Source organism: Aythya fuligula, chromosome 20 (genome assembly GCF_009819795.1).
Source record: "Aythya fuligula isolate bAytFul2 chromosome 20, bAytFul2.pri, whole genome shotgun sequence".
Lineage (NCBI taxonomy): Eukaryota > Metazoa > Chordata > Aves > Anseriformes > Anatidae > Aythya > Aythya fuligula.
The window spans coordinates 3,185,743-3,202,728 of NC_045578.1; the positions used below are offsets into that span (position 1 = coordinate 3,185,743).

General features: G+C 47.5%; 1 protein-coding gene across 1 annotated transcript; it reads right to left on the bottom strand.

The window, feature by feature from the left end:
- Positions 1-1,409: 1,409 nt before the first annotated feature.
- RCC1L (RCC1 like) lies at positions 1,410-16,708 on the bottom strand. Its single transcript, XM_032201198.1, has 10 exons — positions 16,130-16,708; positions 13,649-13,777; positions 12,706-12,772; positions 11,553-11,604; positions 10,165-10,249; positions 9,045-9,226; positions 6,762-6,846; positions 5,527-5,700; positions 4,095-4,180; positions 1,410-2,485 (listed from the first exon to the last, which is right to left on the bottom strand). Exons 1-10 carry the CDS (start codon positions 16,182-16,184, stop codon positions 2,408-2,410), a joined length of 993 nt encoding a protein of 330 aa, XP_032057089.1. The 5' UTR covers positions 16,185-16,708; the 3' UTR covers positions 1,410-2,407.
- Positions 16,709-16,986: the final 278 nt, after the last annotated feature.

Sequence of the window (16,986 nt, forward strand, 5' to 3'; positions counted from 1 at the left end):
GGGTCTGCCTCTCTAAACCAGCCCCGTTTTGCAGACAGTGCAAGATGCTGAATAACAAAGTGACAAGTGCCACGTTCAGTGGCTCTGGACAAGCTCTAACCTGATCTCATCACTCCAGCAATGCCCCTGTAACCAAAGCGAGGGTTGGGTTTGATGCTTGCCAGCCCACAGGTCTCTGCCACCAACCCTGTTCCCACCCCACCGTGTGTCAGTGAATGCCCACAGCCACCGCAGTGAAACTGCAACCCTCCCCAGTGCATTAAGCCGTGTAACACTTCTATTCAGGGCTAAAGACCTTGCTGGCATTTAATTAACACACAGACTTTGCAATTTATTGCACAGCAAGACTGCAAGACGAGCAGGTAGGACGTGGCACCAGGCCCCAGCCCAGCTCTCCAAGAGGCCGGAGCAGCGCTGGTGGCAGAGCAGCTGCAGGCCTGCAGAGGGCCCAGGCACCGAGCTGCAATCCTGCAGCCCTGGCAAACAGCAGCATGCCCGAGGGAGTTGTTACAAACACCTTCCTTGCCAGATCTTTTTGTATTTATTTCCAATGCTTTAATAAGCTTCCTCATGTAAAAAGGGCACAGCTGCTCCCATGAGGCCAACACGACACATTTGGGCAGCTCAGGCTGCTCCCAGCAGCTGCAGAAGGTATAAATCAGGGCTGTTAATGGGAAGGCACAGCAGCGAACTGTCACAATCCAACATTCATGGATTGCTCTGCCCCAACCCACTACCACAACACAAGGCACAGAGCAACGTTAAGAGCAGCTCATAGACAGGGTTGACTGCAAACTTTGGCTCACCTTCATGATAGTTCATGTGAAGTCCTCCATAAGTTATTGCCTCAGCATAGAGCTCGGCCCTAAGCTCTGGTCAGGCTAACACAAAACCGCTTTGGTACAGAAATCCAGCTAATGCAGCTAAATATGGCATCCTCAGGAGCATGGCTACAGGCCTACAGCAGTAGGGCTCCTCCTGGGGGAGGTGTCGCAGGTGACAGAAGTTCCTGCCACACCACTCCACGCCAAAATGCCTGAGTTTAAACACAGACTGCAAGGCAGAGCAGCCCCTCTGTGAAGTGAAATAACATTTCCATTAAGAAACAAAGATACAAAGACTTAATTGCTTTATTTATAACAAATGCTTAGATTTTGCAAAAATAACATTTTTAAAAATATGTTTATTATTATTAATTTATTTTTACAAAGCAGGAGTACCCCATACGTAACTGACACAGCTATGCCTGAGGTTGGGAGCATTTCACAAGGACTGTCCCACACTTCTGTGTGAGATTTGCTGAGTGCCTGCTGCAGGCACACCCAGCTGCTGCTTCCTATCTCCTTTAGCTCACTGCATCCTAGATGAGCTTAACACAACTCCTCTGCTAAGGCACCACGAAACAAGGCTGTGCCTACAGCCCGCTAAGGCTCACGCACTGCAGGAGAGCCAGGCTCAGCCCAGGGGCTCTTTGCAACTCAGAGCCCCCGTAACCCCAGGGACGAGGACTGCCAGGACTCCCCAAAAACCAAAGGCAGCGGTTTGTGATCAGCACACGGAGACCGCTACGTGACAGTGAGTGCTGCTTATTTCCACTGCCTGAGCTGCACGTGGGGCTGATATTCAGAGGGACCTTTATGGAAGTAGGCTGGAAACAAAGATGCTGGACTGGCCACTGCCCTTGGGCCTGTGCTTCCACAGCAGCAGCACTTTCCCCCTGCAGACAAGTTCCCACTCCCCCAGTGGGACAAACGTGTTCCCTGGATGTTCCTTGGCTGTTCAGTCTGCAGTGCACACACAGAGCCTGTGGCAGGTGGCGTGCCCAGGGCTGTCTGCAGGCCCCTGGCCATGTCCAGCTTCCACAGGGAACAGCAGCCTGGGCAGAGCACAGTTGGGGGGGATGCTGAGCAGAGCTGTACTGGACTCCAACAGCCAGAATGAGTTTTCTTCTGCATAAAAAAATAGTAACTGTAAAGCTTTCCCTGGGGAAATAGCTTGGCTCAGTCCAATGCTGACACCCCAGAGCTGGTGACAAGGAAAGCACCTGTAAACAAACGCCCTGTGCTACAGATTTCATCTCACACCAGTCTTCCCTGAGGGAGATCTCTTCATCCTCACACACAGGATGCACCAGCTGCAGGCTGGGCCTCAGCCTCTTTGGGAGCTTGTCAGGAAGCAGCCAGAGCACTCCGTGCACTGCTGCCCTCCTCAGGGAGCATCCTTCCCTCCCGCAGCCAGGTTGGGACGTTTCAACAATGCAGAGACGAGAGCACCCCGAGGCACTGCAGGGGCTGTCCCTGCCCACAGTCACTTCTTGCCTGGCTCCATGGAGCGAGTTTTCCTTTCCCATACGCTCATCACCGAGCTCCCCATCTTCAAGGCGCAGCGCCGAGGCCCAGCAGCATTGCTAGGTGAAAGATTTAACCATGCTCACCATGTGATCCACGCCACACGCAACGTCCACCACCTCACCGGGCACAGTCACCTGCATCAGAGCACAAGAGCAGATTATTTCTCAAGCTGGTATCTCACACCCAGTATTTCTTTCCTATTTCTCGTTCCCCCTCCTGCTTAATATACCACTTGCTTTTACAGGAACTTGCATCAATTGATATGTCAGCTTGAGAACCCAGAGAAAGCAAGATCCAGCACCAGACGTGCCTGTGCATCAAGCTGCCAAATATTCCCCTTCCCCCCTCCCAGGAGGGCACAAAGCTCTGGAAAGACAGAGAGAATCATCTCAGCAGCAGCCAGTGAGGAGACCAAAGCCTCAGCCCATCTGCTCAACAGCAGCACGACCGACCAGAGCAAAATGCAGACAAGAGGACGAGGGCCTGCCCAGGCACCACGAGGATTAGCCTCTTCTCTCATCAGCAAGGACAGGAGAGATGCAAGAGCTTGGCTTTGCCTCAGGCAGTTTTTACTTTGCTGCTAAGCAGACCCAGCTCACCAACCAGAGCAGTTGCACTTCTTGCACTTCAAGTACACTTACAGCTCAAGGAAAGCTGAAGCTACAGAGGGCAAGGTGCAAGCTTCTCCTCTGAGCTAAGGGAAAGTAGAGATGGCTCGCTCTAGAGTGGGACGTGACAGGCAAAGGGCCTGGTAACTACCCTTGTTTTGGTGCACTGCTGTACCATAATGGTACTTTGGTATCTCCTTAGGAGCTGGCTGCTGGAGGCAGAACTACCCTCAGCATCCACCCCGGGAAACCTGGACACGCCGTGCGTGGTGCAGTCAGACCCTGCTCAGCCACAGCGATGTGACTTCAGTCAGATGCTCCAGAGATGGTTTTGGGGGTTCCTTTTTAAAAGGAGGAGAGCACATGCCAAAGAAACACATCCACTGCGGGTTCAGGCACACAGAAGGGGACTGCAGGATGGTCCAACTGGTCGCCTCCCTCCTCTCTTACTTGGCCCCTGGTGGAGGCTGGGAACATCTGTTGGGCTGAGCGCTGAACTCTGGAGCCAAGCTTTCCTACACCCCCAGTCTAGCTCTCAAAGCCAACCGAGAGAAGGGAGTGGAACTGGAAGCACTGCGGACCAGCTACGAAAACAGCTCAGTGGCTCCTGCTATAACTCCAGGCAGCCCAGTGACCCACCGCCACAGACACATGGCTTGGAAGAGGAGCAGGGCCAGGCAGCCCGCTGCTATTTGGTCCTGCTGCCAGCACAGCCTGACTGCCATGACCAAAACATGTGTAACACAAATCTTACAGGTCACAGGTAACCAACACTGGCAGTTTTCTTTGCAGTATGCACAGAAATAAGTGCAGGTCAGAGGGGAAGGGAAGAGGCAGTCAGGCTGGGGACATGAGGAAGAAGCCATTCCTGTGGTTCAGGAGTGATGGCACAGCACCAGGCCTTGCTTTGGGATCTGAAATCTATACTGAAAGAACAGAACCAGAAGACTCAAGTTTACTGAACACCTCCACCCCTAGAGCACACTAGGCAAGGATCTCTGGAAAAGAAAGCAGTCCTACAGTTATCTGAGGTTTCCACTTCTTCCAAAATTACTTCAAACTATGCAGCAAATGTTTCTCAGCCTCAGTATAACAAAGGTTCGCTAAGAAGTACACGCTGGGTCTTAATCCTTACCCTCCATGGGAAATACTGGTCTTCCATTCTTCCAATTCCCAGGCACCCTCTTAGATTCTTGCCCCATACAAAGAGTTCTCCTCTGTCTATGTAGAGAGAAGAAAAAAAAAGAATGAAAATAGTCCTTTTTTTTTTTTTTTTTTAAATGAGACTGCCCTATTTGTGATGTTGGCAAGTGTGGCTACAGTGCTGCTGGGAGTATAAAGGGTTATACACGCAGCATGAAAGCCCTGAAGTTCAGTTCCAAGCACAATAAATGTGCTTGTGCTTGGGGAAAGCGATGCCTAATGAGCAGGACAAGTAGCAAACTGAGCATAAGTCTGCCTTTGCCTTCCCTTCTTACAGCTCTTGCTTTGGAATTTTATTTGAAGAAAGAATGCAGCAGAAGAGATTCCAGGCAATCATTTGTAGAAGTGAATGAATTGCACTGGAAATTAAACAATTAGAGCTGACCCCAATAAGCTATCAGTAAGCAAGGCAGTGAAATCTGCCCCAAGCCATCACCTGGACACGGGCTGTTCAGCTGCCTGACAGAAGTGACCTTCTAATGGTAGCTGGGGAAAAGAGTCTTGTATTCAGCTGTATTGGAGAGAGAGCATTTGTTAGGCCTCTCAGCACACAGATCTCAGAAGTGTGCAAATCAGCTGCACAGCACAGACAGCTAAACCCAGAACACCAGTACCACCTAGAGTGTAATTCTTCCTGGCTCACAGGGGACAGCAGTTACAAGCAGCCTGTGACCAGACTCAGTGTCACACCCACATCTTCCCCAACAAGGACCAAGCACATCGGCACCCAGCACTTCTCATGAGCCAGCTATTGCTTCTGCTAACGAGTACACGGGCTCTCTGTGTTGCTGCCCCCTGCTGCCCATCTTTAAGTGACCTTCACATTCAGAACTTCCTTTAGAGACAGGCAAATGCACCGTGTACATACCATACTGCCCTACCCTTAGCATACTAGATGCGTAGGTCTTCCTACCTGAGCTTGCTAACTGAATTGGTGAGGGGGCAAGAAACCCCAACATCTCCCCCTGATTTAGACTCAGTTTTACCTTGCCCATTTATCACATGTACTCCTCTTGCTGCTGAAGTGTAACTGACTGACTTACTCTGTACAAGGAAATTAAAAAACCTTCCTGGGTTTCCTGTTTGAGGGTGTTTTTTTTTTTTTGGTATTAGGGCTTATTTAAGAAAGTGTTATTCTTTTAAGTCAGCCCTAGAAGTGACAAGTAGGTAAGAGCCCTACGTTCACATTGTAATGAGCTCAATCACAGCAGCACCTATGCTTAGAGACCATGCTGCCAACTGAGAACATGCTGCCTGTCCCTCCTGCTGCGTTCCAGTGTGGTTTAAGAAAGACTTTTTAGCTTTCAAAGCTGCCAATAATATAGCCACGTGACTTTCTCTTGACAGCAGAAGTAGAAACTTACTTGTAAGTGCTGCAAATTGGCTGAGTCCACAGCGAACATGAGCAACGCGGACATCCGGATTCAAGTCTGACCAGCCAAAGAGGCTGGGCGGGATCATCTCTGGCACCGCTGTTTCTGTTAGGTTTGGTCCTTTCCCAAGAATTCCGTATCCCCAGACAAAAACATTTCCTTCTTCTGCATCACAATAAGAAGGAATTCTGTAAGAACGTCTGCGCTTGTGAAATTCACACCACAACCAAAAGTTCATCAGATCCAAAGGTATGCTATCCTTTCTCCTACAGCAGACTAACTCCTTCTGAACATTTAAAAGTATAAAACAACACATTGCCATCCAAATGCCTTCATTTATTTTTTTTCTAAGCTGCGTAAGCCAGTCAAGCTTCATGGGCAAAACTTTCATGGGGGAAAAGTGCCAACATAGTGCAGACTGGATAAAATACTTCAGCTGGAGGCTGAGTGTTTTATTATCACTGCTCTCTCCTTTGAGGCACAGCCAAAGCAGCGGCAGGCTGGTCGCCCTGCCTGGCGTTCTGCCTCCAGCTGGGTGCCTGGGAAAGGCAGCAGTTGGACAGCGTAAGACAGAGGAAGTTGCTACGACTGCCAGCCCCACTGCCTTCATGCTAGCAGCTCCCACGTCATCACAGCAACAGCACCGTATAGAGGAACCTCTTCATCAAGAGGATCCTTCCTCAAACTAGTAGGATCCTTTCCCTCAATCCCTTATTCAGCGACTTTCAAGCTGTGCAACACTGGCAATCCCCAAAACTATTCCATAAGAAACCTGCTGCAGTTTCACTGTCCTCAGAACCCTCTGCTTTCCAGCCTGGTTTATCAAGGTTTATTTACTTGTCAGACTTATACTGAGTCTGAAGGGATGTTCTCCCTCTCAAGCGTTGCCTTCCTTCCTATATTCATCTTCATATAGGCCACACAGGGCCCATGTGATGAGAAAACAAGGGATCAGAGCAGCAGGCAGTGACCATGCTCTCCTAGCTTGCGTAAGCACCACCAATAGCACACACACACTTTCCACCAGCACGGGCTAGAAGAGATGCTCCATGGCTTGTGCAGAGCCTCTCCAGAATGTTTTTAACCATAGTGATCTCAGTCCCCCAGCTCTCCTCGCACAGGCAGCGAGCCCTGCTTCAAGCGAGCAAGATGCCTGCTCCAGTAAGTTACAGCCCACCCACTGCAGGGCCCTGCGTTAAGGAGCACAATTGTGGAAGCAACCTCACCTGTCAGCACAGCGTTGCCCGTCCCTCCACACGCAGCCTCCTTTATCTTCCCGATCTTGAACGGCAAGTGCCTGGGAACGCTGACCTGCAGGAGGTTGCAAAGCATCATTAGAGACAAAGTACTGAACTGGAAACAAGACATACATTTTTAACTTGTCCTCTGGTTGTGGTAAGAGCTCGCATACACTGACAACTTAAATGCAGACAGCCTTTGCTGCCTGAATAATAGAACGAATGCAAGTCCCAAGACTAAAAGAACTACATGAAATTCATTAAGGTTGAGAGTGCAGACACACCAGAATGAGCTACCCAGCGGAAGCCTACGCAGGGCAGCAAAGCTGGGAGCACTTAAGGCCTGCTGGTGTCCCCGGCTCTGCAGGTCACACAGCACCAACGTCAGTACAAGACCACCCTGCCACAGCCTCCCAGTGGGCAAAGTCACTGAAATGCTCTGCAGCAGCATTTCTGAACACACCAAGGAAAGCCACTCAAAGAATATCAGTCTTATTCAGTAGGGTTGGGTACAACAGAAACCTACAGAGCTTGCCAGGTGTCAACACTGACCTCAGACATCACAGGTAACAGCCAGCTCTGCACTTTCACAATCTGGATGTTATGTGGTACCTAAAACCCCAGCTTTGGCAGGCATGCCACTCATTTGCCTCAGACCTCCCCGACCTCAGTCGGGAGCACGCAGCAGCCAGGAAGGTGCTACGCTGCTTAACCTGGCCGCTGTCCTCAGGCCTCCTGGGTCCCAGCAATTAGCCCTACAGTAAGGGTAGGTCAGGAGTAGCAGGGGACACAAAGGTACCTATTTAATAACAGCCACACTAATGCAATTGCCTGCTCTTAGCCTTCTGCCACGAATACTGAGTATTATGAATTCCCTGACTGTTTTCTGCACTGCCTCTAGGAGACCATCTGCCTAATGACCTCAGTACCGCAACACTTAGAGTCAAGTCAGCACTATGTTCTTTCCCCATGTAAGCTTGCTCCAAAAAAAAAAAAAAAAAAAAAAAACACATATCTTCAAAACACTACTGGGATTTGTTTAGGAGTCAGGTATAAACCTACTGAAGTAGCTGGTGAAAAATTCAGGCCCACAGCACAGAGCTCAACATTATGAAGTATGGAACTAATACAGCAGAGAAGCTGCTTTCTTTATGTGTCTCAACAAAACCTTGATCAGAGTTTATTAAAGCAGCTGAAGAGCTAGAAGGACTCTCTGTGTACACTGCCATCAATAGATTCTTCTGCAATATACTTTTTCTTCTTTCTACAGATCTTAAGAGTGCCTCAAAAGTCTCTGTTCATAATTTACAAGTAGCAAGATTGTAGTCCCCATGTACACTAGCCAACAGCCCAATACTCCATGCTGCAGATCACAAAAAAAAATCAAGAATCTGAAAAATCAAAAGGCAATTCCCCTTTACTGCCCTTCAATATTCATCATAAGTGCCCAAGAAACTACAACAAAACAGCCACAGAACCAGTTTATAAATGGTCAATGAATTTCCTACTCAATGTTGACAGTGAGTGAGAACCAATCCAGTCCGTGGGGTTTCAACAAGCAACCTCAAAAAACAAGTTACTACACTTCTGGGGCTGGCTATTTGTTGAGGTGCCTTTATACCTCAAATTTTAAGTTGATGGGTACAATTACAGCATTATTTAAGGCAGAAGGTATTGGGAATTAATGCTGCTATGAAGCACGCTTTCTAAGATGTCTTGTTTCATCACCTTCCTTGTTATCATCAGTTGCTTTCTGTGGTGGGACAGAAGTTCAGGTGCTCCTTTACCGTGTCAGACTCTGAAAAGCCACACAATCCCACCAGGGCTGGTTGGAAGGCACTTCCAAGGGTCATCTGGACCAAAACCCTGCTCAAAGCAGGGCCATTCAAAGTTCTTGATTAGCCAGCCAAAAATCCTGCTTCTTCCGTCCAGAAACCAGCACACACACTCAAACTGGATCTCCCTTGGTGCAAAGTCAGCAGACAGGGGATGAGGTCACAGGGTGTGCTCTTCCTTTGTAACTGACAAAGTGGTGTGAGGTCAGCCAAACCTCTGCCTGTCACCAGCTAGCTAACGTACTGCCCTAAAGCTACACGACCATTTCAGACAGGTTGGCTTTATAAGCACTGGGAAAGTCAGTCTGCTACTGGTGTTAGTTTATACTGATTTATACTGCTGTCAAATAAAATAAATAAATAACAGAGCTGGGAGAAATGTGTCATTTTTAACCGCAGCATAACAAACACGTAAACCCTCCCCAGGCCAACTGACCTGCGTGGTTTCTGTGACAGATGCCAGCTGCAAGTACTCGGAATTCCCCCAGCCAAAGAGGTCTCCCTTATCTGAGACAGCCAGACAGCAGTCCCCGTAGGAAGAGACCTGGATAATGTTCACTCCAGCAATGTCACCACCTAGCTTCGTAGGAACACTGGTGATATTGTAGTGCCCAAGGCCTGAAAGGAAGAGGAGAGAGGTGATCAAGATTTTTTTTCAGAAATACTTTAATGCCCACATTGGAGCATTTTGTCACTTTACAGACCATTCATCTTTGTCTGTAACAACCAGCCCCAAACACCAGATCTGCTCTCTAGTACTCTCTGGAGTACAAAGCAACTTCACACAATCACACCTGGAAAAGTCTAGGCCCTGGTCTCTCATCTGCAAGAGTATGAGAGCACTAACCAATCCAGGCAGTTACCCTGAGAGAGGCAAACTTTCATAAAGCTGCTGCACCGTGTCTTCTGCAAGAACAACCACGAGCGACAGCACACTGCAACATTTTAGACAACAGCAGGTGAAGTGGCAAAAGATGCTGGGAAGCAAGCACACTGCATGACAGCTGCCTGGACGAGAGGCCAGAAAGCAGATGACAAACAGGATGGGCTGTGGTATGCCTGCAGGAGAAAACCACAGGAAGAATCCAGCTTCAGGAGCTGGAGAAGGACTAAACAGTAGGAAATACTCTAGAAGAGTCCTCTGACAGCAAGAACCCACCCAAAGATCCCATACTAAGACAGCAGCAGCCACCAAAGGTCTCTGAGCAGGAAGCAAAACAGACCCTGAAATGAGAATCAAGAAGCAAGATCTGCGCAGAACCAAAGAGCTCACATTTGTGTGCCATTTCCACATTCCCTCTAAACTGAGGTAGTAAATACAGAGTTCTCCTCAGACTGCGTGTTTGGATACATGCTTGGATTGCCAGCATGGCATCCTATAATGAACTGGTTTGTCTCTGTGCGGCTACCCAAGAGCATTGTGAACATCTGCACACAGCTGGAGACACCAACCCCTTCGCATCCACACATGGAGACCAACATCCATCACGAGCTCTGGATGCAGACAGCTCGTTAAACTCATCAATCACTGGAGTACAGCTGAGCTCAGCTCCTACCTGTTTGTCCATCAGCTCCCCAACCGCACGCAAAGACCGTGCCTTTCTCGGTTCTAAACAGACTGTGGTCCTGGCCACACACAACCTGCACACAAACAAAAAGCCAGAGCTGGTCAGGAAAGGTCCCGTGTTCAGAATTGATTTAATGAAGCATTACAGGCAGACAAATTGAGCAATGAACCTCTACAATGTCTGGCAGCACAGATTTGTGACCTTTCCCTGCACATCCAATGGCTCTACAGACAGGGAAAGCTATGAACAGCATGAGATGGCACAATAAACAGAATTTTCTTCGTGGAAAGTGATGCTGCAGCTGACTTGGTCTCAGATCCAAAACAAGGCTTGGTTAACAGAAAGCTCAATTCAGCAGTACAACGTAACAGAGCAGTAAAGGATAAATAAGAGCTCTCCCTTCCTTCCCAGAGCACTACCACATGGCTCCCAGTTCCAGCTACAAACTGCCATTGATCCCCTGCCACACGAGCGCTCTAAGAACACATCTGTTCTCAAATGGACACTTACATGGAACCAGCAATCATGTCTGCCACAGGCCTGGCTTAAGTTAAAGCCTACATCTTCAGGAACAGAGCCTAAACATTAGCCAATGATTGCAGGGGTTAATCCACAAATTAAGAGATTGACTACCAAGAATTTTAAACATGTAGGTGCTGTGAAAGTACGAACAGGTACCGTTTACTCAACTCCCCTTAAAAAGCCATAAAGAGCATAAACAGAAGTTTATGAGCCCAAATCTAAACACAACTAAGATGTACCACGGTGGACTCTCATAGTGCTGACCTAAATCCTTGCCTTTGAGGAGACTGCCTGGACCAGGAGCAATGTGCCCACAAAGCACTGTTACAGCTGCCCAGTGATACTAGCGAACGTCTCCTGTGCCTGGAAGTGCTCCAGCGGTGCGAAGAATCGGTGGCACATACACTGCTCTGCAGTCCCTAAGCAGGTCTCACAGTTCACTTTTGCCATGAGGAAGGCAAAACTCAAAATAAAGCAGTTGCCAAGTGACCAGGACTCCCACAGCCTTTTCTGCCAAGCTGCTCCCCAGTCAGTCAGTCCCAGTGGCCGTTCCTCCCGAGGCAGGGCCCTGCAGGAGGCTGCTGCCAGCCCATTTCTCCAGCTTGTCTGTGGCCATCTGGATGGCAACACAACCTCTGGTGCTCCTCCCATCTCGGTGTCCTCTGCAAACCTGCAGAAGGCACACCCCATCCTCCAAACCATTAACAAACCTGGTGCACAGGATGGGGCCCATTGCCGACCCTGAAGTACACGGGGATTATCAGCCCTTGGTGCCACTGCCCACTGCCCTCCGGACCAGCCATTCAGTCAGGTTTCAACCCACCTTCAAAATTAGGTTCAGAAGTTCCTCTTACCTGGACAACTCTGCTGTCAAAATCATTCAGCTGATGAATCAAATGGCTTTCACTGGACACCACCAAACAAACAACCACCAAGAAGAGAAAAGGCAACACAGCAGAATTCAGAGGACTGCAACTGGTTAGCGTGAAAGCAGACCTGACTTCACTGAAAGCCACTTCACTAGGACAAGAGAGATTCTTTCACATTCTTATATATTCAGAAAGCACAGTTCCACTCTAAAATTCATTCTCCTCTTTAAGAAGTTAAGAACTGTCACTACTTAAATATAATCTTTTAGGGGAACTGGGGGTGCAAGCAGCCCTCAAACACCTTCCCTAGTCTGGAACGAGCACAGACATTCAGTAATACTGCAGCGCCTATACAGCGCTACACTGAATTACAGACTGACCAGATTTAAACCCCAGAGCACGAACAAAGCAGCATCAGCATTCATTTACATTTTCATACAAAGAGGAATTCTGAACAAGCCAACTGACTAAATTCCCGTATCCAGGTGAAAAAGAGCTGGCTAAACTACAGCTATTTTCTTAAACTCTACAGGCCAAGTCTTGAGGATTTAAGAGCAACCAGCAAGATCTCTTATAGGCCTTGCCAGGGAATCAGTAACTTTCAACATATTCCCACTACCCGCTTGCATCACTAGCATCTTATCAAGTATTTTGAGCATATGCTTTGGTGTAGCCCGCAAAAACACTACAAAGGAAAAGCAGTACAGATTCAAACAGTTACAGCAAAGAGACTCAGTAAAAGGATTCTTTCATCATTACATAGCATTTCTAATGCCCTCAGAAACAGCACTTGCGCACCCCTCTGAGAGGCTAAAGGGAAAAAGGTCTACTAACACTGACTACCTCAGGCTAGTTACAAAGGTTGGGTTTTCCTCACTATGCCCTGTGAAAACTGTCAGATGCCAACAGCTTGTTCTATTTTATGAACATGGTCAGAAGAGCACTCGTGCCCAGCTTGGGTTTAAAGCCAGGCTCTTTGTATGATGCCTGCAGCATAAAAGCCTGTTCTCAGACTCTTTAATCTTTAACAGTATCCTTGTACCACCAGACTTTTCCTACCTCCAGGTTTTACTGAAGGGTTATTTTCATGCAATAATGTTTTTAACATTAAGAAAGATCAGATTCTTTGGATTCTCACCTGTAAATTTCATCTTCAACAATCTTCCGACCACACTGTCCGTAAGAATTGTTTCCCATGGTGAAGACTGAAAAACAGTAATAAAATGCATGAGTTTTTATTATTGCCCAGCCTCATGAAAGCTTCTTTGCAGGTACACAGAATATTTTCATGAGGTTCTCAGCACAAAAGATCAAACACAGTACTGTAAAAATTGGCATAAGCTTTCTTCAAAGGAAGTCCACTTAAATTCAAGTGCCCAAAGCCATTTTAGCCAACAATATCCAGGCAGTAGTGCTGCAGGCACGGGGCAGTACCTGGAGCCCAGTGGCTGTTCTTCACTAATTGCCTCGTTCAATCTGCCGTTACCAAGGAGACTCCGAAATAGATCAGCCTCCCACAGGAGCATTCAGGCAGCCAGCTCACCCAGCGATAAGCAGCACTGGATTGCTCTGTGTGGCACTGAAGCCGCTGCACCAGAATTACCAGAGACATGGAAAGCCAATTCACAAAGCAGATCTTCTGTACGAAGGCCTATTAATTCACGGCTTTTATAAATGCAGCACTCAGGGGCTTCATAGGGAAAGTAACACACAACTATTGGCATAGCCATCCAAAACGGAGTTCAAGAACACATCTGCCCGAACGAGACAAATAGCCTACACTTAAACGAGGCCTGGGGCTAAATAAACAAACCGTATTTTGCAATACTTGTAGCAAAGAAGCATCCAACACGTTTACAGCTTGAGCCAAACAGCATGCAGAGCTCAACACCTGGTTATCAGCTGAGGCCTCTCCCTCCTAGGAGCAATCGCACAAAGGCCAGCAGCTACCTGCACCACATTTACAGTGCAACAGCTCATCTGGGGTCTAGTTCTCGAGGATATAAGGCAATCCTTCTCAGATTTTTTTAAATGAAAGCACAGTCAGGCATCCCTTGTCACCAGCACAGGCGATCCCATACCTCCTTCACTGTCCGTCAGGATCAGGGAATGGGCTCTCCCGCAGGACACCTGCAAGACTCGCGTCTGCTGTGGCTTCTCCAGTGGTAACGGAATTGGAGATGGTTCCAAGACATACTCGTAGCCTTTAGCTTAAGGAATAGAGAAAAATTAGGAAGTCAGTTCTATAAACCAAATTCATCAAATATTTGTTGATTACATCCTCCATACACAAACTGATCCCTATGTTGTTACAAAAGCAGACGTATTTTAGAAAGCCAGGATGCTAAACAAGTAAAATGGCAACTGATATTCACCACTGGGAGGAAGAGGTTAAAAAAACACAAAACAGTGATGACTGAAGCCAGGAATCGTAGCCTAATCAAAAATCCTAGAGACTGAACCATATTAAGGCTTCAGGTGGCCAGAACTGGGAAACTGAGGCTTTCAGACATATGTTCAACCACTTTGGTGAATAAAGCTGGATTACTAGAAAGCCTAACACTAAGCACAAACTAAAGTGCTCTGTACAACTGGGGATACTGCAAACAAGGTATAATATCAGCAACCACAAAAAGACAGCATGAAAGGCAACCAAAAAATCTTAGGGCTTCATATTTAAAGAACAGCAGATTAAAGGCCCTTTCAGAAACAGGCACACAAGAAACATTAACAAGCAGGGCTCCATGAGGGATAAGAGATCTAAGGTTTAAGAAAGGAAATGACAGGCTCTACTCCAAGCAGATTTAGTAACCTGAAGAATATGCAATCAGTTATGGTCAACTGGGGAAAAAAAAGAACAGCAAAACAGAATCAGTATTTGGCAAAAGGTTAACGTGAGATAAAAAGCTTTGATATCAAAAGAAAACCACTTGAACAAGTGAAAGCAAATCCCAGAAGACCTGACGCAGCATTCTGCTCCCATGTAGCAGCATTTTAACTAGTTCTCACCGCCTTCAATTAGAAAAAGAAACAGAACACCTACACTACTCTTACAGTAGGACACTACTGGATGTGAGGAGAGGGGTCACAACTGGCTGTTTGCAAGTGGCCTGGCACAAAATGCAGCAGGGAGGAAAAGACAGCAAGGTCTGTACGTGTCTAAAGAGACAGGGACATCACAAAGCAAGAGAACTTTTCCTTCTCTCTCTTCCTCCCTGTTCCTTCCAGTCAAGCCAGCAAGCTACTGGGATCTGTGGTAATGAACTCAGTGCCATCACTGATGATATCTGAAGGATCTCGGAGGAAAAGGAACAACAAAGTGGCTAAGGCAGGGAATGGCTAGCATAAAATATAAGTAGTTTAGCTTAGAAACAGCTGAAGTTAGACCATGAAATACAATGGCCTGGAAGCTGGTGAGTTGTAAGTTCTCCTCGAAACAGCTCTACACAGACATGGCATTAGAACAAGCAGGTAACAAACCAGGTTTGCAAAACCAAGTAACAAGCAACTTATCCAAAAGGAAGCCTGTCTGAGAGAAGTTAAATAAGGAGCAGCAGCAATCCCACTGCTCTGCAAATCGCTTTCAACAGCTCTCAAACACTGCACATTCCCTTACTTTGGGCTTTAACTGCATAGCTATTTAACCTGTTTCTATCCTCCAGCAAAAATAATTGATACATGAGAGGAAAAACAAGAGAAAGACAGAACACTCCTGATATATGAGCAGGTGCAGGACTCAGAGTAAGAGCTAACACCTTTAAAAGCAAAACCAAATGGAGGTTCCTGTGGTCCCATCATTTTCCAGTTGCTGTTTAAGCCACACACATCTGCTGCACATGCAGACTCTTGGAAATCTATACAGGATTCTAGCAGTAATACACAGGAGGCCCACTGTAAGCTTCAGCATCCTCCATAGCAACAATCATTTTCTTTTGGTTTGCTAGAACATTTAACCTTTTGCCCATAAAAGACACACCATACCTTGATGGATTAGGCTCTTACAAGGCATGAAAAGGAAATAAATGGTTTTCTGCACAGAAACCATTTTCTCACATATATTTGAGAGCTTGTAAGACCAAATACCTGAATAAAGTGTTTTTCCTTCAAAATGCAATTTTGTATTAAAACAAAAAAAAAGAAAACCTACAGCTTCACAAGTCTCCACTGACTTTGCCAGAAGACTTTTGTGGGAGAGAGTTAGTTCAGAGATCCAAAAGCAACAGAACTGAGCAAACCATCTTGCCAGAACCATTTTATTAATGAGCCCACTATCAAACTACGGACTCAAAGCAGCACCCTAACCTGCAAACATGCACTTCTGCAGAAAAGCTGCTTCCACTTCAGTTATAGCCAAGCAAGGACACAAGTATAATGCGTAGAACAGATGTATCTCTTAAACAGTTACAGTGAAAACAACAGCCATATTAAAAAGATATATACATTTAAAGAGAAGTATGGCCCTGTGTTCTGCATCACCCCATGAACGTTTCCATGCCCGTGACCCATGCCACATGTATCCTGCAGTGCCACCCCATCAGTCCTTACAGGACCTCAATCCTTACTTCTGTCTCTTATGCTCCTCTGAAATCCAAGCTGGGAGTCCTTGTTCAGCCCCATGCCCCACACTTTGGTGATATCAGTGGTGTTAGAGGACAGCAGCGTGAATCCATAGCCACAGGCAGCAGAGGTGATCTTTGAAGGCAAACAAAAGCATAACCTTTATCAATAAAATACTGTTTAGGAAAACAAGCCCCACTCCAGACAGTTTTCTCATTAGCAACTCTTTAAGCCATGTCTAAATGCAGCCCAAATTCATCGCCCTTGGGAAAACGATCAAAAATCAAGTTTAGTGATTAGCATAACAGTGTAATCACAAGCCTAATGTTAGTGATTTCGTGTTTTGCTTTTGCGCTTGTACAATTGCTTCTGGACCCATTCAGACAAAACAGCAAAACCTATTTGTTGACCCACATCGGGAGACTTAAAGAATAAAAAGGGAAAATATTAGGGGATAACAGCCCCATGTTGCTCTATTTGCCCGAGGCCCAGCCATTTGCCCTGCCTCCAGCCGGCCAGCAGAGCACGAGCCCTGACGCACGGAGACAAAAACACAGTAAATACAGCAGGAGCTTCTACTTTCCCTCAAAGAACCCCAAAAAGGTATCGAAACCTTCTACTGCGACAACCAACCCCCCTCCTGCTATCAGGGGCCTGTCGGGGGCACACAGGCCCGCCCACGGCCGTATCGCCTGTCGCGACAGAGCCCCCCCGGCACCTTGCCGTCCGTCTCCAGCCGGTACGGGGTCGGCTGCACCCGCCGCGGCCGCTTCCAGCCCGCGTCCGGCCTCACGAAGCTGGGGACGCCCAGGGCGCCCGCCAGGCAGAAGCCCCAGACGAAGACGCGGCCCCGGCGCCGCGC